At 41.8% G+C, this 27307-nt stretch overlaps 2 gene segments (V, D, J or C); both read left to right on the forward strand.

Moving 5' to 3' along the window:
• Positions 1-3763: 3763 nt before the first annotated feature.
• Positions 3764-6271, forward strand: LOC120049135. The segment is given in 3 exon segments: positions 3764-3784; positions 5060-5138; positions 5738-6271. Coding segments are annotated over 3 exon segments (417 nt in total).
• Positions 6272-20318: 14047 nt separating this feature from the next.
• On the forward strand, positions 20319-22852 carry LOC120049136. The segment is given in 3 exon segments: positions 20319-20339; positions 21614-21692; positions 22292-22852. Coding segments are annotated over 3 exon segments (417 nt in total).
• Positions 22853-27307: the final 4455 nt, after the last annotated feature.

The following is a 27307-nucleotide window of genomic DNA, read 5'->3' on the forward strand; positions in this document are numbered from 1 at the left end:
GCTATACACAGACAAGTTATATTTGCATGATTTTGCATAATGAATTCATCATTTATGTTTTGTTTCATTCATGTGACCGACCAATACTGGTTCATAACATGTGACAGACCAGTACCTCACTAGGTTTCTTCTCTCTAATCTGAGACCTTGAAACTGAGATATTCTTCCTTCTCGTTTTCAAAACAAGGTCTGGGCATACTGCCAAATTGCAGCTACTGATAGTGAGGATTCATTCAGTCAGCCACTTGCATGAACACAGAAATTGGTTTACAGAACAGCACATAAATAGAACACAGTAATTCGTTTTTTGGAAATTTGTGCCCACGTCTCGGACCGATAGCGACCAACAAAAAATCTTCCTGGTTCGAGTTCATACAGTCTTTCCATTGGAGAGATCTGTGTGAGCAGCAGCATTTTAAAGGTTGAGGCTGATTGTCCAGCAGCGTTGCAGTTCTTGACACAAAATCCACGTCTCAATTGTCTCAAGGCTTAAAAATCCATCTTTAACCTGTGTTAATCTTCACTGATTGAAGTGGATTTAACAAGCGACATCAATAAGGGATCATAGCTTTCACCTGATCAGTTCTATGTCATGGAAAAAGCAGGTGTTCTTAATGTTTAGTATACTCCGTGTGTATAATTGTGTCTGTTGCTTACTGTTCATGGTAATTAGGGTGGCAGGTAGCCTAGCGGTTAAGAGCATTGGGCAGGTAACCAAAAGGTTGGTGGTTTGAATCTCCGAGCTGACTAAGTGAAATAATCTTTTGATGTGCCCTTGAACAAGGCATTTAACCGTAATTGCTCTAGGGTTGCCCTCAGTAATGGCTGATCCCTGGCTAAGAGTACCATATACAAAAAAAATATTTTACGATTCACCTGTGCATAATACACACTTTTACATATGTGGAATAAGACAAATGTAAACACCCACCAAACGATTTAATATTGTAAATACTGGACTACTGGACTGTTGGACTTACACTGTGAGAAGAGGGGCTCCAATGTGCAAGACTAATATTCGGCCATTGCTCTGTTCCTGAGTTCAGCTCCCTCCCTCCTCTTCTGTGTTTCTGATCAGACACACTGGGACTTTGTAGAATATAATTACAATACATGAAACTCAGCATCTCTTCTACATCTTAAGAATACAATATCCAAATGGTCTGAAGTAAGGATGTCTGTTTTGAAAGATTTTAACCTTTTTGTAGATAAATGGTTAATGGTTCTCCATGAGATACTCAATAAAAAATGAGTACAAATGCAATAAGGAACACATGGGATAATGACTGAATATGACCTAACAGCTTAGAGTTATTAGAACTAGGTATAGTTGTTCAGCTCTACTACACACTGTGTCATTGTACTGAATCATCTCCTCCCCTCAGCACCTGCAGTAGGTCCCAGCTGTAGCTGTACAGTCACTGTGCAGTCTGACTGAGGGAGGTTTTTGTACGGCTCTGTATCACTGTGTGAACCACGGAGTGCTACCAGGCCAGTGTAAACTCTGACAGTAGTAATCTCCTGCATCTTCAGCCTGGACTTCACTGATGGTCAGTGTGAAGTCACTCCCAGATCCACTACCACTGAATCTAGATGGAGTCCCAGACTGAAGTGTTGTAGCAGAGTAAATAAGGAGTTTAGGAGCTCCTCCAGGTTTCTGTTGGTACCAGGCTAAAACGTTATTGTTGTAAACATTACTGCTGGTTTTACAGTTCAGAGAGACTGTCTGTTCTGGGACAACAGCTTTCACTGCCGGAGTCTGTGTCACAACGTACTGTCCTCTGGATTCTGAAAATATAATTTAAAAAAGTATATAAATGAAATATTACATGTAGTAATGAATAGAAATAGTAACATTGATATACTGTTCCTGTATACTCTGTAGATGTAATTAATTTTCAACAATAAATTCTGAAAACTGTAACCTTGAAAGCAGAAAGCAAGTGTCCAGATGAAGATGGTGAAACAAGTCATGGTTGTTGTGGGTTCTGTTGTCATGAAGAACAGCTCTCAGTCATGAAGTGGTAAACTCACAGGGCTATAAATGCTCTTAGAGCAGCGGAGCAGATGCATTATGCAAATTCATGTTTCAAATCTATTTCAGTTTCCAAGTAAGCTCTAATTATTAGAGTATTTTATCCTTCATGTCACAGCTTTTCTAACATCAAACAGCAACTGTTTTACCAGATAACTAATGTATGGTAACTTTTATGTCACACCACCATTATATCTTTATTCTGATGATGATCAAATCAAATTTTATTGGTCACATACACATGGTTAGCAGATGTTAATGCGAGTGTAGCAAAATACTTGTGCTTCTAGCTCCGACAGTGCAGTAATATCTAACAAGTAATCTAACAAAATCACAACGACTACCTTATACACACACAAATGTAAAGGGATGAATAAGAATATGTACATATAAATATATGAATGAGCGAGGGCCGTGCGGCGCAGGCAAGATGCAGTAGATGGTATCGAATACGGTATATGCATAAGAGATGAGTAATGTAGGACATGTAAACATTATTAAAGTGGCGTTATTTAAAGTGATCCATTTATTAAAGTGGCCAGAGATTGAGTCTGTATGTTGGCAGCAGCCTCTCTATGTTAGTGGTGGCTGTTTAACAGTGATGGCCTTGAGATAGAAGCTGTTTTTCAGTCTCTCGGTCTCAGCTTTGATGCACCTGTACTGACCTCGCCTTCTGGATGATAGCGGGGTGAACAGGCAGTGGCTCGGGTGGTTGTTGTCCTTGATGATCTTTTTGGCCTTCCTGTGACATTGGGTGCTGTAGGTGTCCTGGAGGGTAGGTAGCTTGCGCCAGGTGATGCGTGCAGACCGTACTACCCTCTGGAGTTGCCATAACAGGCGGTGATACAGCCCGACAGGATGCTCTTGATTGTGCATCTGTAAAAGTTTGTGAGTGTTTTTGGTGACAAGCCAAATTTCTTCAGCCTCCTGAGGTTGAAGAGGCGCTGTTGCGCCTTCTTCACCACGCTGTCTGTGTGGGTGGACCATTTCAGATTGTCCGTGATGTGTACGCCGAAAAACTTTAAACTTTTCACCTTCTCCAATATGGTCCCGCCGATGTGGATGGGGGGGTGCTCCCTCTGCTTTCCTGAAGTCCACGATCATCTCCTTTGTTTTGTTGACGTTGAGTGAGAGGTTATTTTTCTGACACCACACTCCGAGGCCCCTCACCTCCTCCCTGTAGGCCGTCCCGTCGTTGTTGTTAATCAAGCCTACCACTGTAGTGTCGTCTCCAAACTTGATGATTGAGTTGGAGGCGTGCATGGCCAAGCAGTCATGGGTGAACAGGGAGTACAGGAGAGGGCTGAGAACGCACCCTTGTGGGGCCCCAGTGTTGAGGATCAGCGGAGTGGAGATATTGTTTCCTACCTTCACCACCTGGGGGGCAGCCCGTCAGAAAGTCCAGGACCCAGTTGCACAGGGCGGGGTCGAGACCCAGGGTCTCAAGCTTAATGATGAGTTTGGAGGGTACTATGGTGTTGAATGCTGAGCTGTGGTCAATGAACAGCATTCTTACATAGGTATTCCTCTTGTCCAGACGGTGTGATGGCATCGTCTGTGGACCTATTGGGGCGGTAAGCAAATTGGAGTGGGTCTAGGGTGTCAGGTAGGGTGGAGGTGATATGATCCTTGACTAGTCTCTCAAAGCTCTACATGATGTCAGATGTGAGTGCTACGGGGTGATAGTAATTTAGTTTAGTTACCTTAGCTTTCTTAGAAACAGGAATAATGGTGGCCATCTTCAAGCATGTGGGGACCACAGACTGGGATAGGGATTGATTGAATATGTCTGTAAACACACCAGCCAGTTGGTCTGCGCATGCTCTGAGGACGCGGCTAGGGATGCAGTCTGGGCCGGCAGCCTTGCGAGGGTTAACACGTGTAAATGCTTTACTCACATTGGCCACGGAGAAGGAGAGCCCACAGGTTTTGGTAGCGGGCCGTGTCAGTGGCACTGTATTGTCCTCAAAGCGAGCAAAGAGATTGTTTAATTTGTCTGGGAGCAAGGCGTCGATGTTCGCAACAGGGATGGTTTTCTTTTTGGAATCCGTGATTGTGATTGTCTGTAGACCCTGCAACATCAGATATAATGAACTGTCTGTTCACTCATGCTTGGTCTCTCATGTAAGTTCCTCTAATCAGTTAGTGAACACTTCTCTAAACTAAAGCTGGTAGGATTCCTCTGGTAGTGTTGTCTGTCCTCTGTGACTTTACCACCACTGTTAAATGTGAGATCAACATGTTTAATAAAGGAATATACAACATGGATCACTATCACTACTGCTGCTGCTGTTGTCTTTCATATGGACAATATGGAGGAATACTAGCAACACTGATCTAATGCTGGACTGTACCTCCAGACTAGGAGAACACCTGATACACAGAGGAAGGAAAAATGACTAATATCTGGATTTAAGATACAATTCATATTTTTATTATCTAGAAATGTTATTATGAAGTGTTTGTTCTACCTGGAAGATGTTAAAGTGTATTTGTGTTGATTATGATTCTGTATCTTCACTGTAACAGCTGCAGCAACACAACACAGAGAGGTTTTTGTACAAGCAGTAATAGGGATTGTATCACTGTGGTTGACTTTTGGTAGCGGCACCAGACTTGATGTTGGAAGTAAGTAAACACCAAATTCATTGTTTTATTCATGTTTTGATGTCATGTTTCAATTTCTCTATACATTTAGCCTCAATATTGAGAAGAAAAAAAAACTTTTTTAAAATACACACAGCCTTCAGACTATGGCCAATTAGAATATGAATGTTATTACATCTAATCAAATTTGACCTGCATTTTTAAACTATGAGAGTGATTGACCTACATTTTAGACTAGTTGTATGAATAAACATACTGCACCTAGTAGAAAATGTACAATTAACGGTAGGTTTAAAACAAATAAATAAACACTTTCCTTCACATGAAGATAAAACAATATTTGGCAAGTATTCATACCGTACTAGAGTTAGATATTTGAACCACAGTCTAAAGAAATTCAGCTTGTCCAATGGTCAGGAGGTTTTTGTACGAGCAGTACTAGGGATTGTATCACTGTGGTACACTTTTGGTAGCGGCACCAGACTAGATGTTGGAAGTAAGTAACAAGCTCTCTTCATATTTTTTTCTGACTACATTTATTTTAAATATATTATATTTAATATATAAATATATTTAAATACTTTCTTAAATATATTATGATTTTATACATTTTATTTTAAAAACATTGCATTTTTCTATTGCTTTTCACTGAGCCTTCTTTCAAATAATATTTTATTCAATCAAAATGTTAAATAGTAGGTTTATTTGTATGTCTGATTTGTATGAGAGCAGACTTTATAACTCTTAAAGTGTTGGTTATTGCAGTAATTGTTGTTTTGTGAATCTTATGTTTGTATACAACCTGTTGGATTATCTTAATATACTGTAGATGTTCTGAGTATTCTGATCAGAAACAATCCTAAGATATCTGACATACTAGTAACGCTAAAGCTAACCATTTACACTTGACTTATATTGTTCATAAATCTGCATTGTACATCTATCATATTATGTTTTGTGTTTTCTTCAAATCTTTTACCAATCTAACTACATTATATTTAGAAGGCATTTCCAAATCAATGTATTTGTATGTCTATTGCTTTTAGAAATATTTTAGACATAGTTGATGCAGTTGATGTGTTCTGTTTGTTCCAGGTAACAGTGTCCCCACCCTCACCGTCCTGCCCCCCTCTAGTGAGGAACTGTCCAGTACAACAACAGCCACACTGACGTGTCTGGCCAACAAGGGTTTCCCCTCAGACTGGACCATGAGCTGGAAAGTGGACGGGACCAGCAAGAAGCAGGAGGCCAGTCCCGGAGTCCTAGAGAAGGATGGCCTGTACAGCTGGAGCAGCACCCTGACTCTCACTGGCCAGGAGTGGACCAAGGCAGGAGAGGTGACCTGTGAAGCCCAGCAGAAATCCCAGACTCCAGTCACCAAGACCTTGAGGAAGGCTGACTGTTCTGGGTAGGACCCCTCAGTCACACACCCCTGTGGAGAGAGGCTGCTGGTTCCTCTGCTTTGACTCTGTTCTGAGATCAGATGTTCTCTGTCTTATTGATCACTGACATGTAGACTAACAGGGGGCTTTGCTTGAGTTCATGTGTCAATCCTCTCTGTAGACTGAGGTTGTATCAGTGTTAGATGTGATGTTTTCTGTTTTATTACTATTAGATACTGTAGGAATGTTTGCTTTGATACTTTGATTAATAGTTACAAATACAGATTTCCCTTTGGAACAAACATTTTCATTGTCTCTTTCAATAATTCGACTTTGGTCTTAAATGTTGTTAAATGGTATAGACATACTGTCACGTAGCTAGGAGTGGTGGGTGCGGAGTCAGGCGCAGAGAGCAGAGGGTTTTGGGTGTCCGTTATTCTGGACAGAACAAGGTCAAGCCAATAACAATAGGTGACAAATACTGACCTACCCAAAACAGGACACCAAAACAGTCCAACAAATAAACAAACACAACCATCCACAAAAAGAACAGAAAATAAACCCGCACAAAAGCAGGCGGGCATAGACGGCTTAAATAGCCCTGAGCAAAACCCCCAAACGAGAAACAGGTGAAACCAATACAGACATAACCAACAGAAAGGAAAAGGGAATCAGTGGCAGCTAGTAGACCGGTGACAACGACCGCCGAGCGCCGCCTGAAAAGGAAGAGGAGCCACATTCGGTGGAAGTTGTGACACATACATTATTAAAGCCTGATTCACATTTTATTTTAAAAATATCAGACCTAAATATCATTGCTTAGTTATTTATGTTCTCACTTGAAAACCCATTGTCATCAACCAGTAGTTCATATTAACACAAGATACTACAATGTTAACATATTAACAGGAGAGGTCTACATACTACAATGTTAACAGATTGACAGGAGAGGTCTACATACTACAATGTTAACAGATTAACAGGAGAGGTCTAGATACTACAATGCTAACATATTAACAGGAGAGGTCTAGATACTACAATGCTAACATATTAACAGGAGAGGTCTAGACACTACAATGCTAACAGATTGACAGGAGAGGTCTACATACTACAATGTTAACAGATTAACAGGAGAGGTCTAGACACTACAATGTTAACAGATTAACAGGAGAGGTCTAGATACTACAATGCTAACATATTAACAGGAGAGGTCTAGATACTACAATGCTAACATATTAACAGGAGAGGTCTAGACACTACAATGCTAACAGATTGACAGGAGAGGTCTAGATACTACAATGCTAACAGATTAACAGGAGGGGTCTAGATACTACAATGCTAACATATTAACAGGAGAGGTCTAGATACTACAATGCTAACATATTAACAGGAGAGGTCTAGACACTACAATGCTAACAGATTGACAGGAGAGGTCTAGATACTACAATGCTAACAGATTAACAGGAGAGGTCTAGATACTACAATGCTAACATATTAACAGGAGAGGTCTAGATACTACAATGCTAACAGATTAACAGGAGAGGTGTAGATACTACAATGTTAACAGATTAACAGGAGAGGTCTAGATACTACAATGTTAACAGATTAACAGGAGAGGTCTAGATACTACAATGTTAACATATTAACAGGAGAGGTCTAGATATTACAATGTTAACAGATTAACAGGAGAGGTGTAGATACTACAATGTTAACAGATTGACAGGAGAGGTGTAGATACTACAATGCTAACAGATTAACAGGAGAGGTGTAGATACTACAATGCTAACATATTAACAGGAGAGGTCTAGACACTACAATGCTAACAGATTGACAGGAGAGGTCTACATACTACAATGTTAACAGATTAACAGGAGAGGTCTACATACTACAATGTTAACATATTAACAGGAGAGGTCTAGATACTACAATGTTAACAGATTAACAGGAGAGGTCTAGATACTACAATGTTAACAGATTAACAGGAGAGGTCTAGATACTACAATGTTAACAGATTAACAGGAGAGGTCTAGATACTACAATGTTAACAGATTAACAGGAGAGGTCTAGATACTACAATGTTAACAGATTAACAGGAGAGGTGTAGATACTATAATGTTACCAGATTAACAGGAGAGGTCTAGATACTACAATGTTAACAGATTAACAGGAGAGGTGTAGATACTACAATGTTAACAGATTAACAGGAGAGGTGTAGATACTACAATGTTAACAGATTAACAGGAGAGGTCTAGATACTACAATGTTAACAGATTAACAGGAGAGGTGTAGATACTATAATGTTACCAGATTAACAGGAGAGGTCTAGATACTACAATGTTACCAGATTAACAGGAGAGGTCTAGATACTACAATGTTAACAGATTAACAGGAGAGGTGTAGATACTACAATGTTAACAGATTAACAGGAGAGGTCTAGATACTACAATGCTAACAGATTAACAGGAGAGGTCTAGATACTACAATGCTAACATATTAACAGGAGAGGTCTAGATACTACAATGCTAACATATTAACAGGAGAGGTCTAGACACATGCAGTAGATGGTACTCCTTATTCATTTTTCTTGGACTGTTTTTTACCTGCTTGAATTATAGACTCGTAAAGACTGTAGACTAGTGTTATTGAACATTTGATCAATATCTTGGACTCTCAACAATGTGATCACACCTACATTAAGCTAAATTTGTTTTACAAGATCCACATAATATAACCAGTATCACAGCTTCACGATGGTCATGGAGTCTTCTCTACCTCCAACCCTCTGGGGACAGTGTGAACATCTGGCGACAGTGCTGCTCTATTCTGGGACAAGCAGAACCATCCAGCCCTGTCTATGTAAATCTCAGTTTCACTCCCACAGCATCCAGTCTAGCAGTTGAACAGTTTCACTGCCTGGAATTCCCTGGACTGGGACAGATATGAGTGACTGGTTTTAACCTCTTTGGTGGATTCAGGGAAGTTACAATAACAGATATTCCATCATATAATTAATGACAGATAAAATATATATTATTCAAACATGTTTCATGTTTGAGCCCAGCATCATGTCTCATTCACAGATGTAACAGTCAGTAACCTGCTCATCAAGATAGTTCATATAATGCTAGATGATGATCACATATTTGGTTGTGAGGTAAATATGGGGATTTGATTTAGGGGTGGCGATTCTGATGTAACATCACCATTATTTATTTTTTACATCTGTAGATCTGACTCTGCATATGGACAGATAATGTGTGTTTTAAAACTTCATATAACTTTTAAAAGTGAACTTCTTGACCATGACAATAATTATTCACAAGCGTGGTGATGATGATGATGAGGAACATGTGATCTGAATGATGCTCTACTGGTCAGTGTTCCATGTCACTGTCTCTTCCCCCTCAGCACCTGCAGTTGGTCCCAGCTGTAGCAGTTCAGTCATTCACAGCGCAGTCTGACTGAGGGAGGTTTTTGTACGGCTCTGTATCTCTGTGTGAACTCATCACCACTGTGGTAACTCTGACAGTAGTAATCTCCTGTATCTTCAGTCTGGACTCCACTGATGGTCAGAGTGAAGTCACTCCCAGATCCACTGCCACTGAATCTAGAAGGAGTCCCAGAGAAGAGGGTGCTACTGTATTAGTAGTTTCGAAGTTTCTCCAGGTTTCTGTTGATACCAGGCTAAACATGGTTTACCTGAACTCCAACAGTCAGGATACACATTACTGCTGGTTTTACAGTTCAGAGAGACTGTCTGTCCTGGGAGAACAGCTTTCACTGCAGGAGTCAGTCAGAGACTGTTACATTACAATCTGATGATCTTGCCCCCACAATTGTCACCTAATAATCATAGAAGTCCATATTAATGTCAATATATTAAGTGAATAAAAAGGGTATAAATATAATGGCTATTATTGGTTTAAGGGCTATAACATATGATTGCTATCAATGTTGTTTAGCAAGACAATAACATAATGAATATGGGAGAAAATATTTGTAAAAGTACTGTATAATGTAACTAACGAACATACACTAAGTATACCAAACATTAGGAATACCTTCCTAATATTGAGTTGCACGACCCCCTTTTGCCCTCAGGACAGACTCAATTCGTCTGGGCAAGGACTCTACAAGGTGTCGAATGCATTCCACAGAGATGCTGGTTAATGTTGACTCCAATGCTTCCCACAGCTGTGTCAAATTGGCTGGATGTCATTTGTCTGGTGGACCATTCTTGATACACACGGGAAACTGTCCAGTGTGGAAAACCCAGCAGCGTTGCAGTACTTGACACAAAATCCATGTCTCAATTGTCTCTAGGCTATAAAATCTATCTTTAACCTGTATCCTCCCCTTTATTCTACACTGATTGAAGTGGATTTAACAAGCGACATCAATAATGGATCATAGCTTTCACCTGGATTCACCTGGCCAGTCTATGTCATGGAAAGAGCAAGTGTTCTTAACGTTTTGTATATTCAGTGTGTATAATTTTGTCTGTTGCTTAGTGTTCATGGTAATCAGGATAACAGGTAGCCAAGCTGTTAAGAGCATTGGGCCAGTAACAAAAATCTTGCTGCTTTGAATTTCAGAGCTGACTAAGTGAAGTAATCTTTCAATGTGCCATGAACAAGGCACTTAACTGAAATCCCGTTAACGGGATCGATTTGACAACAGCCAGTGAAAGTGCAGGGCGCCAAATTCAAACAACAGAAATCTCATAATTAAAATTCCTCAAACATACAAGTATTACACACCATTTTAAAGATAAAATTGTTGTTAATCCCACCACAGTGTCCAATTTCAAAAAGGCTTTACGACGAAAGCATACCATGCAATTATGTTAGGTCAGTGCCTAGTCCCAAAAAACACAGCCATTTTTCCAGCCAAAGAGAGGAGTCACAAAAAGCAGAAATAGAGATAAAATAAATTGATAATCTTCATCAGATGGCACTCATAGTACTTCATGTTACACAATACGTGTATGTTTTGTTCGATAAAGTTTAGGGCCCGGACTGGAGGGAGACTCTGGCAGATCCGGACTGGAGGGAGACTCTGGCAGATCCGGACTGGAGGGAGACTCTGGCAGATCCGGACTGGAGGGAGACTCTGGCAGATCCGGACTGGAGGGAGACTCTGGCAGATCCGGACTGGAGGGAGACTCTGGCAGATCCGGACTGGAGGGAGACTCTGGCAGATCCGGACTGGAGGGAGACTCTGGCAGATCCGGACTGGAGGGAGACTCTGGCAGATCCGGACTGGAGGGAGACTCTGGCAGATCCGGACTGACGGGTGGCTCCTGACTGACGGGCGGCTCAGGTGGCTCCTGACTGATGGGCGGCTCCTGACTGACCGGCGGCTCAGGACAGACGGGCGGCTCAGGACAGACGGGCGGCTCAGGACAGACGGGCGGCTCAGGACAGACGGGCGGCTCAGGCGGCTCAGGACAGACGGGCGGCTCAGGCGGCTCAGGACAGACGGGCGGCTCTGGAGCGTCCGGAATGGAGGGACACACAGGAGACTTGGTTCTTAGAACAGGCACAGTACTCACCAGGCTGGAGAGATCTACTGTAGGCCTGGTCCTTGGAGGAGGCACAGGATAGACCGGTCCGTGGAGGCACACTGGAGGTCTCGAACTAAGAGCCTGAACAACCCGTCCTGGCTGGATGTTGATTTTAGCCCGGCAATTGCGGGGCGCAGGCACAGGACGCACTGGGCTATGCAGACCCACGGGAGACACAGTGCGTAGGGCTGGTGCCATATAACACGGACCAAGGAGACGCACTGGAGACCAGATGTGCTGAGCAGGCTTCATCGCACCTGGCTCGATGCCCACGCATAACACGGTGCCTGCCCGGACCACCTCTCTCCACGGAAAGCATGGGAAGTTGGCTCAGGTCTCCTACCTGACTTAGCCACACTCCCTGTGTACCTCCAAGAAATTTTTGGGGCTGCCTCTCGTCCCAGCCGCACTGCCATGCTGCCTCCTCATACCAACGCCGCTCAACTTTCGCTGCCTCCAGCTCTGCCTTGGAGCGACGATATTCCCCAGCCTGTGCCCAGGGTCCCTTTCCGTCCAGAATCTCCTCCCATGTCCATGAGTCCTGAGATTTCTGCTGCTGCCCGTTATCACGCTGCTTGGTCCTTGGTTGGTGGGTGGTTCTGTAACGACTCTCCTCTTCTTCTGACGAGGAGTAAGATATATCGGACCAATGTGCAGCGTGGTAAGTGTCCATTTTAATATATAAAACTGAACACTACAAAGATACAAAATAACAAAGTGAATGAACAAACGAAAATCGAAACAGTCCCGTATGGTGCAAACACAGACACAGGAAACAACCACCCACAAAACACAATGAAAAACAGGCTACCTAAATATGGCTCCAAATCAGAGACAACGACTGACACCTGCCTCTGATTGGGAACCATACTAGGCCAAACACATAGAAATATAACCATAGAACAAAACATAGAAAAACATAGAATGCCCACCCCAACTCACGCCCTGACCAAACTAAAATAAAGACATAAAAAGGAACTAAGGTCAGAACGTGACAACTACTATCAGTCACTATCGCATTATACTAGTACTTCAGTACTATCAGTCCCTTTTGTATCATACTAGTACTTCGTCTATAACCACAGTAAAACAAGTCCTATATTGACATAACCTGAAAGGCCGCTCAGCAAGGAAGAAGCCACTGCTCCAAAACCGCCATAAAAAAGCAAGACTACGGTTTGCAAATGCACATGTGGACAAAGATGACCTCCCAATATCAGGTTTCACCTGAGAGAATACATTGTCAATCATAATGGGGAACAACAAAGGACTAATGACACTTCCCTGGGGGTACCATTATCTACCTCATAGCTTTCTGACATAGAGCTCCCCAACCTCATCTGTATTGATCGCCCAAAAAGAAAATCCTTTATCCAGTTAAAAACCTTTCCTCCAACCCCCATGTTATCCAGCTTGATAAGTAGGACCTTGAAGGACTAGTAGGGTCTTTCCCTGGTTTCCGTATTGGCACCACTACCGCCTGCTTCCAAATTCCAGGCGGTTTCCCTTCCTGCCACACCTAATTGTAAAGGCCTAATTCTTTCCCCATTGCAGTGTCACTGAGATGAGCCATCATGATGTAACACATCTCATCCTTCCCAGGAGATGTTACCCCAGCTTTAGCTAATGCTCTCTTCATCTCAGCCAATGTAAAAGGGCCATTCAATGTATCCCCCACCATTTATCTCTGATCCAGGACCATTGAATGTTCTCCTCTGACCCTCTTTCTCCCACGCTGCCCCTCTTCTGTCAGATTATTTGAGCTGTGCACCTTCACAAATGCCTGGGCTAACATCTCTGCCTTCTCCATATCTCTCACTGCAACAATCTCCACACTTTTCAGCACAGGGAGATCCCAATCTCTTCTGATCACACTCATCCTCTTAATCATCCCCCATACCTCTCCCACAGGAGTGATCCTGCCTATGTTACCACATAGCCGCCACCAATACTCCCTCTTAGCTGTCCCAATGCTCCTCCTTACTACTGCTTGTGCGTGTTTATACTGTATCAGGTGTTGGTAATTATGGAACCTTTTCAACATTCAGAAAGCCCAGTTCCTTCTCTTCACTGCTTCTCTGCACTCTTCATTCCACCAGGGGACTGCGTTACCCTTTCTCCCCCTGTACCCATAGCAATCACCTGCCTTGCAGCCCCTACTATTGTTCCTCTTACTCCGTCATTGACTGTTTCTATATCTGAATTGAGATCTACCTGAGACAGCTCCTGTTCTCTCAACTTCTGAAACAGACCCCACTCCGCTTTCCCAAATATCCATCTCCTCAATCCATTTCTTACTGATTTTTTCTCCCTGAATCCTACAGTACACACGACAGGACAGTGACCACCTCCCAACTACATCTGCCTGCCATTGAACTTGAGATTAAAGTAAGATCCAGAGCAGATTCAATTCCAGTTACTGGGTCAATCCAGGTTCCCCGTCCATCATTAAGACTCACAAGCCCTTTCTCATGTAGTAGTTCCTTCAACAATTGTCCATTTACATCAGTCCGTAACCCTCCCCAGAGCGCACTATGAGCATTAAAAAAAAACAACCACATTACCCATCTCCTATCTTTACCTTCTACATTCCCAACGGCCAGCAACTCTTGTTTCTTACACGGGTTGTAAAATTTCACTATTACCATATTCCCCCCTCCCAACCACACCTCAACCACTACATACTCTGGTTCAACTCCCTCTCCCACAAGCTTATGTGGGATCCCCCGCATTATAAAGGTAGCACACCCTCATCCTCCCCCTGCCACCCTATCTCTATGGACTGCAACATAACCCTGTAATGCAAAAGCCAGAGTAGGTTTTAGCCATGTCTCCTGGAGACATATCACACCAGGTTTGGCTGGTAACTCCTCAATAAACTTTTTAAACTCTTACCCATTAGCCATCAGACTTCTGGCATTCCATTGAAGGATTAACACCATTATGAAAATGAACCAATACATTATTCTGTCTGGACTAATTCTCAATCTTATGGAGGTCATCCTGTACATTTTCCCATGTCAGTCCTGTGATCCCATGATACCTCACTGCCTGCTTCACTCTGATCTGTATCTTCTTAGTCTTTGAATGCAATTTTTCTGCGCAATTGATTGCTTCTGTCACAAATGTAACATTTCTCAAATGTACTACCATTCTTGTGTTCTCCCCCAATCTGCTCCTTACTTCATGCCCAACCTGCATCCCAATCTGCCTTGAAATACCTGCTGTATTAGGAGCCTCGATTGTTTCTGTCTGAACTACCTTCACTTCTTCTGCATACAAGATTTTTCGCTCACTCCTCACCTCCCGCACTTCCACCTGTCTTTTCACCACTGAACAACCCCCATATGCCACACCATGGGCTCCCCCACTATTACAGCATATTAACTGGGCCCCGTCTCCACATTCCCCATATGTATGTTCTCCCCTACCTTCTTCCCATCTCGTGTCATCTGGAGGCGCTATGCTATGTTAACAATTTCTGGAACTCCTGTAATAACTCCCTTCACCCACTTTCGTCCAGTTTGATCCAGCATGCTACTATCAACCAAACGTTTACATACCTGCTTGAGTTTGAACGCCTTCTCAAACTGTTTAACATTGAAACACACCACCACCAAACTTCCATCACAAATAACTTTTAGCAGACTCAACCTCTCCTACTTTACTCTCCAAATCCCTAGTCAATGTGATCAGACTCACCGCCGTGACTCCACCTAGGTCCTTACATTTCACCAACACCTTGAACTCCACTTCTCTCAGTACAACACTGAGAACCGAACCTCTCTCATCACTACTGTTGTGGAAATTCTAACACAGGGACACTCAAAGTCAATCTTAAATTAATCATTGTTTATTGTCAGCGCGCTGGAGAGATTCCAACCAACTCAATGCACTGTAGTACTCATGTCAATCAGGAGCTCTTCCTGGGCAGTCCCAACATTTGTCTTATACAGTTGAAGTCGGAAGTTTACATACACCTTAGCCAAATGCATTTAAACTCAGTTTTTCACAATTCCTGACATTTAATCCTAGTAAAAATTCCCTGTCTTGGGTCAGTTAGGATCACCACCTCATTTTAAGAATGTGAAATGTCAGAATAATAGCAGAGAGATTGATTTATTTCAGCTTTTATTTCTTTCGTCACATTCCCAGTCGGTCAGAAGTTTACATAAACTCAATTCGTTTTTGGTAGCATTTCCTTTAAAATTGATTAACTTGGGTCAAACGTTTTGGGTAGCCTTCCACAAGCTTCCCACAATACGTTGGGTGAATTTTGGCCAATTCCTCCTGACAGAGCTGGTGTAACTGAGTCAGGTTTGTAGGCCTCCTTGCTGGCGCATACTTTTTCAGTTCTGCCCACAAATTTTCTGTAGGATTGAGGTCAGTGCTTTGTGATGGCCACTCCAATACCTTGACTTTGTTGTCCATAAGCCATTTTGCCACAACTTTGGAAGCATGCTTGGGGTCATTGTCCATTTGGAAGACCCATTTGCAACCAAGCTTTAAACTTCCTGACTGATGTCTTGAGATGTTGCTTCAATATATCCACATAACAAGATGATGCTGCCACCCCCGTGCTTCACGGTTGGGATGGTGCTCTTCGACTTGCAACCGACCCCCTTTTTTCTCCAAACAAAATGATGGTCATTATGGCCAAACAGTTCTATTTTTGTTTCATCAGACAAGAAGACATTTCTCCAAAAAGTACGATCTTTGTCCCCATGTGCAGTTGCAAACTGTAGTCTGGCTTTTATATGGCGGTTTTGGAGCAGTGGCTTCTTCCTTGCTGAGGGGCCTTTCAGGTTATGTCGATATAGGACTCGTTTTACTGTGGATATAGATACTTTGTACCTGTTCCTTGCCAAAACTATAGTTTGTTAACAAGAAACTTGTGGAGTGGTTGAAAAACGAGTTATAATGACTCTAACCTAAGTGTATGTAAACTTCTGACTTCAACTGTATATGGCTATACACAGACAAGTTATATTTGCATGATTTTGCATAATGAATTCATCATTTATGTTTTGTTTCATTCATGTGACCGACCAATACTGGTTCATAACATGTGACAGACCAGTACCTCACTAGGTTTCTTCTCTCTAATCTGAGACCTTGAAACTGAGATATTCTTCCTTCTCGTTTTCAAAACAAGGTCTGGGCATACTGCCAAATTGCAGCTACTGATAGTGAGGATTCATTCAGTCAGCCACTTGCATGAACACAGAAATTGGTTTACAGAACAGCACATAAATAGAACACAGTAATTCGTTTTTTGGAAATTTGTGCCCACGTCTCGGACCGATAGCGACCAACAAAAAATCTTCCTGGTTCGAGTTCATGCAGTCTTTCCATTGGAGAGATCTGTGTGAGCAGCAGCATTTTAAAGGTTGAGGCTGATTGTCCAGCAGCGTTGCAGTTCTTGACACAAAATCCACGTCTCAATTGTCTCAAGGCTTAAAAATCCATCTTTAACCTGTGTTAATCTTCACTGATTGAAGTGGATTTAACAAGCGACATCAATAAGGGATCATAGCTTTCACCTGATCAGTTCTATGTCATGGAAAAAGCAGGTGTTCTTAATGTTTAGTATACTCAGTGTGTATAATTGTGTCTGTTGCTTACTGTTCATGGTAATTAGGGTGGCAGGTAGCCTAGCGGTTAAGAGCATTGGGCAGGTAACCAAAAGGTTGGTGGTTTGAATCTCCGAGCTGACTAGGTGAAATAATCTTTTGATGTGCCCTTGAACAAGGCATTTAACCGTAATTTCTCTAGGGTTGCCCTCAGTAATGGCTGATCCCTGGCTAAGAGTCTCATATACAAAAAAATTTTTTTACGATTCACCTGTGCATAATACACACTTTTACATATGTGGAATAAGACAAATGTAAACACCCACCACACGATTTAATATTGTAAATACTGGACTACTGGACTGTTGGACTTACACTGTGAGAAGAGGGGCTCCAGTGTGCAAGACTAATATTCGGCCATTGCTCTGTTCCTGAGTTCAGCTCCCTCCCTCCTCTTCTGTGTTTCTGATCAGACACACTGGGACTTTGTAGAATATAATTACAATACATGAAACTCAGCATCTCTTCTACATCTTAAGAATACAATATCCAAATGGTCTGAAGTAAGGAAGTCTGTTTTGAAAGATTTTAACCTTTTTGTAGATAAATGGTTAATGGTTCTCCATGAGATACTCAATAAAAAATGAGTACAAATGCAATAAGGAACACATGGGATAATGACTGAATATGACCTAACAGCTTAGAGTTATTAGAACTAGGTATAGTTGTTCAGCTCTACTACACACTGTGTCATTGAACTGGATCATCTCCTCCCCTCAGCACCTGCAGTAGGTCCCAGCTGTAGCAGTACAGTCACTGTGCAGTCTGACTGAGGGAGGTTTTTGTATGACTCTGTATCACTGTGTGAACACCCAGACACTGTTGGGGTAGTGTAAACTCTGACAGTAGTAATCTCCTGCATCTTCAGACTGGACTCCGCTGATGGTCAGAGTGAAGTCACTATGAGATCCACTGCCACTGAATCTAGATGGAATCCCAGACTGAAGTGTTGTAGCAGAGTAAATAAGGAGTTTAGGAGCTCCTCCAGGTTTCTGTAGGTACCAGGCTAAAACGTTATTGTTGTAAACATTACTGCTGGTTTTACAGTTCAGAGAGACTGTCTGTTCTGGGACAACAGCTTTCACTGCCGGAGTCTGTGTCACAACATACTGCCCTCTGGATTCTGAAAATATAATTTTAAAAAGTATATAAATGAAATATTACATGTAGTAATGAATAGAAATAGTAACATTGATATACTGTTCCTGTATACTCTGTAGATATAATTAATTTTTAACAATAAATTCTGAAAACTGTAACCTTGAAAGCAGAAAGCAAGTGTCCAGATGAAGATGGTGATAAAAGTCATGGTTGTTGTGGGTTCTGTTGTCATGAAGGACAGCTCTCAGTCATGAAGTGTTCAACTCACAGGGATATAAATGCTCTTAGAGCAGCGGAGCAGATGCATTATGCAAATTCATGTTTCAAATCTATTTCAGTTTCCAAGTAGGCTCTAATTATTAGAGTATTTTATCCTTCATGTCACAGCTTTTCTAACATCAAACAGCAACTGTTTTACCAGATAACTAATGTATGGTAACTTTTATGTCACACCACCATTATATCTTTATTCTGATGATGATCAAATCAAATTTTATTGGTCACATACACATGGTTAGCAGATGTTAATGCGAGTGTAGCAAAATACTTGTGCTTCTAGCTCCGACAGTGCAGTAATATCTAACAAGTAATCTAACAAAATCACAACGACTACCTTATACACACACAAATGTAAAGGGATGAATAAGAATATGTACATATAAATATATGAATGAGCGAGGGCCGTGCGGCGCAGGCAAGATGCAGTAGATGGTATCGAATACAGTATATGCATAAGAGATGAGTAATGTAGGACATGTAAACATTATTAAAGTGGCGTTATTTAAAGTGATCCATTTATTAAAGTGGCCAGAGATTGAGTCTGTATGTTGGCAGCAGCCTCTCTATGTTAGTGGTGGCTGTTTAACAGTGATGGCCTTGAGATAGAAGCTGTTTTTCAGTCTCTCGGTCTCAGCTTTGATGCACCTGTACTAACCTCGCCTTCTGGATGATAGCGGGGTGAACAGGCAGTGGCTCGGGTGGTTGTTGTCCTTGATGATCTTTTTGGCCTTCCTGTGACATTGGGTGCTGTAGGTGTCCTGGAGGGTAGGTAGCTTGCGCCAGGTGATGCGTGCAGACCGTACTACCCTCTGGAGTTGCCATAACAGGCGGTGATACAGCCCGACAGGATGCTCTTGATTGTGCATCTGTAAAAGTTTGTGAGTGTTTTTGGTGACAAGCCAAATTTCTTCAGCCTCCTGAGGTTGAAGAGGCGCTGTTGCGCCTTCACCACGCTGTCTGTGTGGGTGGACCATTTCAGATTGTCCGTGATGTGTACGCCGAAAAACTTTAAACTTTTCACCTTCTCCAATACGGTCCCGCCGATGTGGATGGGGGGGTGCTCCCTCTGCTTTCCTGAAGTCCACGATCATCTCCTTTGTTTTGTTGACGTTGAGTGAGAGGTTATTTTTCTGACACCACACTCCGAGGCCCCTCACCTCCTCCCTGTAGGCCGTCCCGTCGTTGTTGGTAATCAAGCCTACCACTGTAGTGTCGTCTCCAAACTTGATGATTGAGTTGGAGGCGTGCATGGCCAAGCAGTCATGGGTGAACAGGGAGTACAGGAGAGGGCTGAGAACGCACCCTTGTGGGGCCCCAGTGTTGAGGATCAGCGGAGTGGAGATATTGTTTCCTACCTTCACCACCTGGGGGGCAGCCCGTCAGAAAGTCCAGGACCCAGTTGCACAGGGCGGGGTCGAGACCCAGGGTCTCAAGCTTAATGATGAGTTTGGAGGGTACTATGGTGTTGAATGCTGAGCTGTGGTCAATGAACAGCATTCTTACATAGGTATTCCTCTTGTCCAGACGGTGTGATGGCATCGTCTGTGGACCTATTGGGGCGGTAAGCAAATTGGAGTGGGTCTAGGGTGTCAGGTAGGGTGGAGGTGATATGATCCTTGACTAGTCTCTCAAAGCTCTACATGATGTCAGATGTGAGTGCTACGGGGTGATAGTAATTTAGTTTAGTTACCTTAGCTTTCTTAGAAACAGGAATAATGGTGGCCATCTTCAAGCATGTGGGGACCACAGACTGGGATAGGGATTGATTGAATTTGTCTGTAAACACACCAGCCAGTTGGTCTGCGCATGCTCTGAGGACGCGGCTAGGGATGCAGTCTAGGCCGGCAGCCTTGCGAGGGTTAACACGTGTAAATGTTTTACTCACATTGGCCACGGAGAAGGAGAGCCCACAGGTTTTGGTAGCGGGCCGTGTCAGTGGCACTGTATTGTCCTCAAAGCGAGCAAAGAGATTGTTTAATTTGTCTGGGAGCAAGGCGTCGATGTTCGCAACAGGGCTGGTTTTCTTTTTGGAATCCGTGATTGTGATTGTCTGTAGACCCTGCAACATCAGATATAATGAACTGTCTGTTCACTCATGCTTGGTCTCCCATGTAAGTTCCTCTAATCAGTTAGTGAACACTTCTCTAAACTAAAGCTGGTAGGATTCCTCTGGTAGTGTTGTCTGTCCTCTGTGACTTTACCACCACTGTTAAATGTGAGATCAACATGTTTAATAAAGGAATATACAACATGATCACTATCACTACTGCTGCTGCTGTTGTCTTTCATATGGACAATATGGAGGAATACTAGCAACACTGATCTAATGCTGGACTGTACATCCAGACTAGGAGAACACCTGATACACAGAGGAAGGAAAAATGACTAATATCTGGATTTAAGATACAATTCATATTTTTATTATCTAGAAATGTTATTATGAAGTGTTTGTTCTACCTGGAAGATGTTAAAGTGTATTTGTGTTGATTATGATTCTGTATCTTCACTGTAACAGCTGCAGCAACACAACACAGAGAGGTTTTTGTACCAGCAGTAATAGGGATTGTATCACTGTGGTGGACTTTTGGTAGCGGCACCAGACTTGATGTTGGAAGTAAGTAAACACCAAATTCATTGTTTTATTCATGTTTTGATGTCATGTTTCAATTTCTCTATACATTTAGCCTCAATATTGAGAAGAAAAAAAAACTTTTTTAAAATACACACAGCCTTCAGACTATGGCCAATTAGAATATGAATGTTATTACATCTAATCAAATTTGACCTGCATTTTTAAACTATGAGAGTGATTGACCTACATTTTAGACTAGTTGTATGAATAAACATACTGCACCTAGTAGAAAATGTACAATTAACGGTAGGTTTAAAACAAATAAATAAACACTTTCCTTCACATGAAGATAAAACAATATTTGGCAAGTATTCATACCGTACTAGAGTTAGATATTTGAACCACAGTCTAAAGAAATTCAGCTTGTCCAATGGTCAGGAGGGTTTTGTACGAGCAGTACTAGGGATTGTATCACTGTGGTACACTTTTGGTAGCGGCACCAGACTAGATGTTGGAAGTAAGTAACAAGCTCTCTTCATATTTTTTTCTGACGACATTTATTTTAAATATATTATATTTAATATATAAATATATTTAAATACTTTCTTAAATATATTATGATTTTATACATTTTATTTTAAAAACATTGCATTTTTCTATTGCTTTTCACTGAGCCTTCTTTCAAATAATATTTTATTCAATCAAAATGTTAAATAGTAGGTTTATTTGTATGTCTGATTTGTATGAGAGCAGACTTTATAACTCTTAAAGTGTTGGTTATTGCAGTAATTGTTGTTTTGTGAATCTTATGTTTGTATACAACCTGTTGGATTATCTTAATATACTGTAGATGTTCTGAGTATTCTGATCAGAAACAATCCTAAGATATCTGACATACTAGTAACGCTAAAGCTAACCATTTACACTTGACTTATATTGTTCATAAATCTGCATTGTACATCTATCATATTATGTTTTGTGTTTTCTTCAAATCTTTTACCAATCTAACTACATTATATTTAGAAGGCATTTCCAAATCAATGTATTTGTATGTCTATTGCTTTTAGAAATATTTTAGACATAGTTGATGCAGTTGATGTGTTCTGTTTGTTCCAGGTAACAGTGCCCCCACCCTCACCGTCCTGCCCCCCTCTAGTGAGGAACTGTCCAGTACAACAACAGCCACACTGACGTGTCTGGCCAACAAGGGTTTCCCCTCAGACTGGACCATGAGCTGGAAAGTGGACGGGACCAGCAAGAAGCAGGAGGCCAGTCCCGGGGTACTGGAGAAGGACGGTCTATACAGCTGGAGCAGCACCCTGACTCTCACTGGCCAGGAGTGGACCAAGGCAGGAGAGGTGACCTGTGAAGCCCAGCAGAAATCCCAGACTCCAGTCACCAAGACCCTGAGGAAGGCTGACTGTTCTGGGTAGGACCCCTCAGTCACACCCCTGTGGAGAGAGGCTGCTGGTTCCTCTGCTTTGACTCTGTTCTGAGATCAGATGTTCTCTGTCTTATTGATCACTGACATGTAGACTAACAGAGGGCTTTGCTTGAGTTCATGTGTCAATCCTCTCTGTAGACTGAGATTGAATCAGTGTTAGATTTGATGAGTTCTGTTTTATTACTATTAGATACTGTAGGAATGTTTGCTTTGATGAAAATAAAGATTTCCCTTTGGAACAAATATTTTAATTGTCTCTTTCAATAACCCCAAATAGACATTAATCTTAAATATTGTTGAATGATATAGCAATATATTCATAAAGCCGGATTCACAGCTTCTATGAAACTTTCAGATCTAAACCTCATTGATTAGTTATTTATGTTCTAACCAAATTGTCATCAACCAGTAGTTCATACTAACACAATATACTACTATTTTCACAGGAGAGGTCTAGATACTACAATGTTAAGAGATTAACAGGAGAGGTCGAGATACTACAATGTTAACAAATTAACTTCTTATGGCTGGGGGCAGTATTGAGTAGCTTGGATAAATAAGGTGCCCAGAGGTTCCCAGAGTAAACTGCCTGCTACTCAGTCCCAGAAGCTAAGATATGCATATTATTAGTATATTTGGATAGAAAACACTCTGAAGTTTCTAAAACTGTTTGAATGATGTCTGTGAGTATAACAGAACTCATATGGCATACAAATACCTGAGAAAAAATCCAACCAGGAAGTAGGGAAATCTGAGGTTTGTAGTTTTTCAACTCTTTTCCTATCGAATACACAGTGTCTATGGGGTCATATTGCACTTCCTAAGGCTTCCACTAGATGTCAAGAGCCTTTAGAACCTTGTTTGATGCTTCTACTGTGAAGGAGGGGGGAATGAGAGGGGATTGAGTCAGAGGTCTGTCAGAGTGCCATTAGCTGACCACGCGCGTTCACGTGAATGTTACCTTGCTTTCCATTGCATTTCTAAAGACAAAGGAATTCTCCGGTGGAACATTATTGAAGATTTATGTTAAAAACATCCTAAAGATTGATTCTATACTTCGTTTGACATGTTTCTACGGACTGTAACGGAACTTTTTGACTTTGTCTGCTCGCGCGTCATGAATTTGGATTACTGTGCTAAACGCGCTAACAAAAAGGAGGTATTTGGACATAAATTATGAACTTTATCGAACAAATCAAACATTTATTGTGGAACTGGGATTCCTGGGAGTGCATTCTGATGAAGATCATCAAAGGTAAGTGAATATTTATAATGCTATTTCTGACTTCTGTTGACTACACGTGGCGGATATCTGGTTGGCTTGTTTTGGTCTCTGAGCACTGTACTCAGATTATTGCATGGTGTGCTTTTTCGGTAAAGCTTTTTTGAAATCTAACAGCGGTTGCATTAGGAGAAGTTTATCGAAAGTTCCATGCATAACACTTGTATTTTCTTCAACATTTATGATGACTATTTCTGTAAATTGATGTGGCTCTCTGCAAAATCACCGGATGTTTTTGGAACTACTGAACATAACACGCCAATGTATACTAAGATTTTTTTATATAAATATGAACTTTATCAAACAAAATATACATGTATTGTGTAACATGAAGTCCTATGAGTGTCATCTGATGAAGATCATCAAAGGTTAGTGATTAATTTATCTCTATTTCTGCTTTTTGTGACTCCTCTTTTTGGCTGGAAAAATGGCTGGGTTTTTCTGTCACTAGGTGCTTACCTAACATAATCGTTTGTGGAGCTTTCGCCGTAAAGCCTATTTGAAATCGGACACTGTGGTGGGATTAACAAGAAGTGTATCTTTAAAATGGTGTAAAATACTTGTATGTTCAAGGGATTTTCTGTTGTTTGAATTTGGCGCCCTGCACTTTCACTGGCTGTTGTCATATCGATCCCGTTAGCGGGATCTCAGCCCAAATTAACAGGAGAGGTCTAGATACTACAATGTTACCAGATTAACAGGAGAGGTCTAGGTACTACAATGTTAACAGGAGAGGTCTAGCCGCATGTAGTAGATGGTACATCTAATTCATCTTTCCTGGAACAGTTAACATGTTTGATTTATAGACTTAGTCTAATGCTATTGAACATTTGATCGATATGTCGGACTCTCACCAATGTGATCATTCCTGTATTTTGCTTAATTGCAATACTTTTAATGTTATGTGGACAAATGTATAACATCTCAAGATAGAGTCTTCTCTACCTCCAACCCTCTGGGAATAGAGTGAACATCTGGTGACAGTGCTGCTCTATTCTGGGACAAGCAGATCCACCCAGCCCTGTGTATGTAAATCTCAGTTTCACTCCCACAGCTACCAGTTGACCAGTTTCACTGCCTGAAATACCCTGAACTGGGCCAGATGTGGAGAGAAGGGGTGGAGATGACTCAATTAAATGAATGGATGATTAAACTGTTAACCAATTTCAGTCACATTGTGGTGGCTATTATAGAAACGATACTCAGCACTGCTAAAAATAGCCAGGAATCAAAGTTTATCGAACTAAACTCTTTTCCCTAGGTTAACAAGAGGTGAATATTTCTACTGGAATTCTGATTCCTTTGCAAATGCTGCCCTCTACTGTGGTTTTCTGTGGCCTTTGTCCTATTTTTGTGTCCCTTTTTTCAACCATATTTATCATAAGCCCGGGCTGTCTATTCAGACACAAGTTAAACGTGACAAACACTAACTGACACATGGTGTGAGGTGTCAAGACGATGGAATAGGAGGAATCTCATGGCATGGATGTTACCATACATATGGACAATATTCCAGGCTTGGTTCGCACAGAGCCTTCCTCGCCCCCACCTCACTGGTGGAACACACTAGTTAAATGGCCCTCCAAGGTATGCCCCTCTCCCCTGCCCCTCCCCCCTGATGGACGGTTGTCCTTTTCAAACGACGCCTTCATTGTGCAAATGTGTTTAATTTAGCGGAAGGGGCTTTAATGAACCCTGATTGTTGTATGTGTGTGTGTGTCGCAGATGGAGGATGGGAATGACCAATGTTTGAGAGGGATGCACTCAGTCCAGCCGGGGACAACGGGTTACCATTTAACAGCACCTGAGAGAAGGAGATATCTTCGGTCCATGAATTGGGAGACTATATTTAGCATTCAGAATCTATTTGGTGCAGATACCGTAGCCTGTTTCACCTCTTCCACGACTAAACACAATAAACCAATGCTATTTCTGGAAAATATGTATAAAACTTTGGTGTCAGTGCCATTTGCAGCAAACTATCAGAGGGGGAACTATATGAATGTGTCCAGGAAGCTCAAGATGGAGGATATACCATGATATAGTTGTGGGGCTATGACATCAAACTGAGACCTTCACCTTGTTTAATGGTTCCATGTTGTTAATGGCGGTCAGGCCATTAAGCCCATTACCCCCAACAAACTCTTTAGCTGTATTTGGATTCCCATTGACTATCAAAATCAACTCCGGTCTAATTCCAATTAAAACATTGTACACAAAATGGCTGAAGAGTATCGCAAGGGTAGAGGGGATCCAAAAGGGACTGTTGTTGTAATCTCTTTGTAAATTACTCAGATATTACCAAAAATAGAAGCTAGCATGACAAACTAACTGAAGCTATAGCATGCTAGCTAACCAAATACGTTGTCAAGTTTATTTTGGTCTCATGATGACAGTGGAGGCTGCTGAGGGGAGAACGGCTCATAATGATGGGTGAAATAGAGTTAATGGAATGGTATCAAAAACATGATACCATTCCAGCCATTATGAGACGTCCTCCCTTAATCCCTTAAGCAGCCTCCACTGCATGGACGACAGTTTCTCCCTTTGTACGTTTGTTTGGAAGAATTACAGCAATCGGCTCAATTTACATTCAAAAGCTAACTTTGGTAATGATCACTAATGTCTATGGGAAAGCTAGGGGACATCCCTCTCCTTCGACGCCATATCATTCTCTACCAACTGAGCCACACGGGACCTCTAATTTGCATGGATTTTGCAGGATATTATGGGATTGATAGTCAACAAAACAATTATATAGCCTATGTAAGGACGTGTAACCAGTTGTATTTCGTTATCTAATACAGTTTATCAGATTCAGAGCACTCATCTAGTACATTTCCAGTTGCGTTAGTTTATATTGCCATCCAATCCCATTCCAAGTGCCATAAAGTACAGTAGTCCATACAGGTCCTGGAATGATATTGGTTCATAAAATGCTTGTCGACCACTTGCCTTATCTCAGCAGAATATAATACATGTGAGTGCATGTGTCCTTATTGGGATGACATTCACAAAATACAGGACATACCAGAATAGGGGACTTTCTTGCCGGCTTGTTGATGCTACAAATCGACCAGAGTGGGTACTAAAATCCTGACAAGTGACTCCTCCGCACCGAGAGAGGGGGTGCCTGGGTGGTTTCTGAGTCCAAGCCATCATAAACACCTCTGCCCCTGACCATAGAGCGAGAGGATGCGGCACTCACCATAGTGACATGGAACTCTGGTGACCACGCAGGTGGAAGCAATGCCCGAAATAAACAGATAAATGAGACAGAAAGAGGCAGGCTGCGGATGCAGATAACACCACGACACGACGCCTCCGTCAACGAGATTTACTGTGAAGTGTGGCTACGGAGGAGGGTGTGTGGGGAAGGTGGGTTAACAGCCAGTCGTAAAGAACC

This window comes from Salvelinus namaycush, chromosome 6 (assembly GCF_016432855.1).
Source record: "Salvelinus namaycush isolate Seneca chromosome 6, SaNama_1.0, whole genome shotgun sequence".
Classification (NCBI taxonomy): Eukaryota; Metazoa; Chordata; class Actinopteri; order Salmoniformes; family Salmonidae; genus Salvelinus; species Salvelinus namaycush.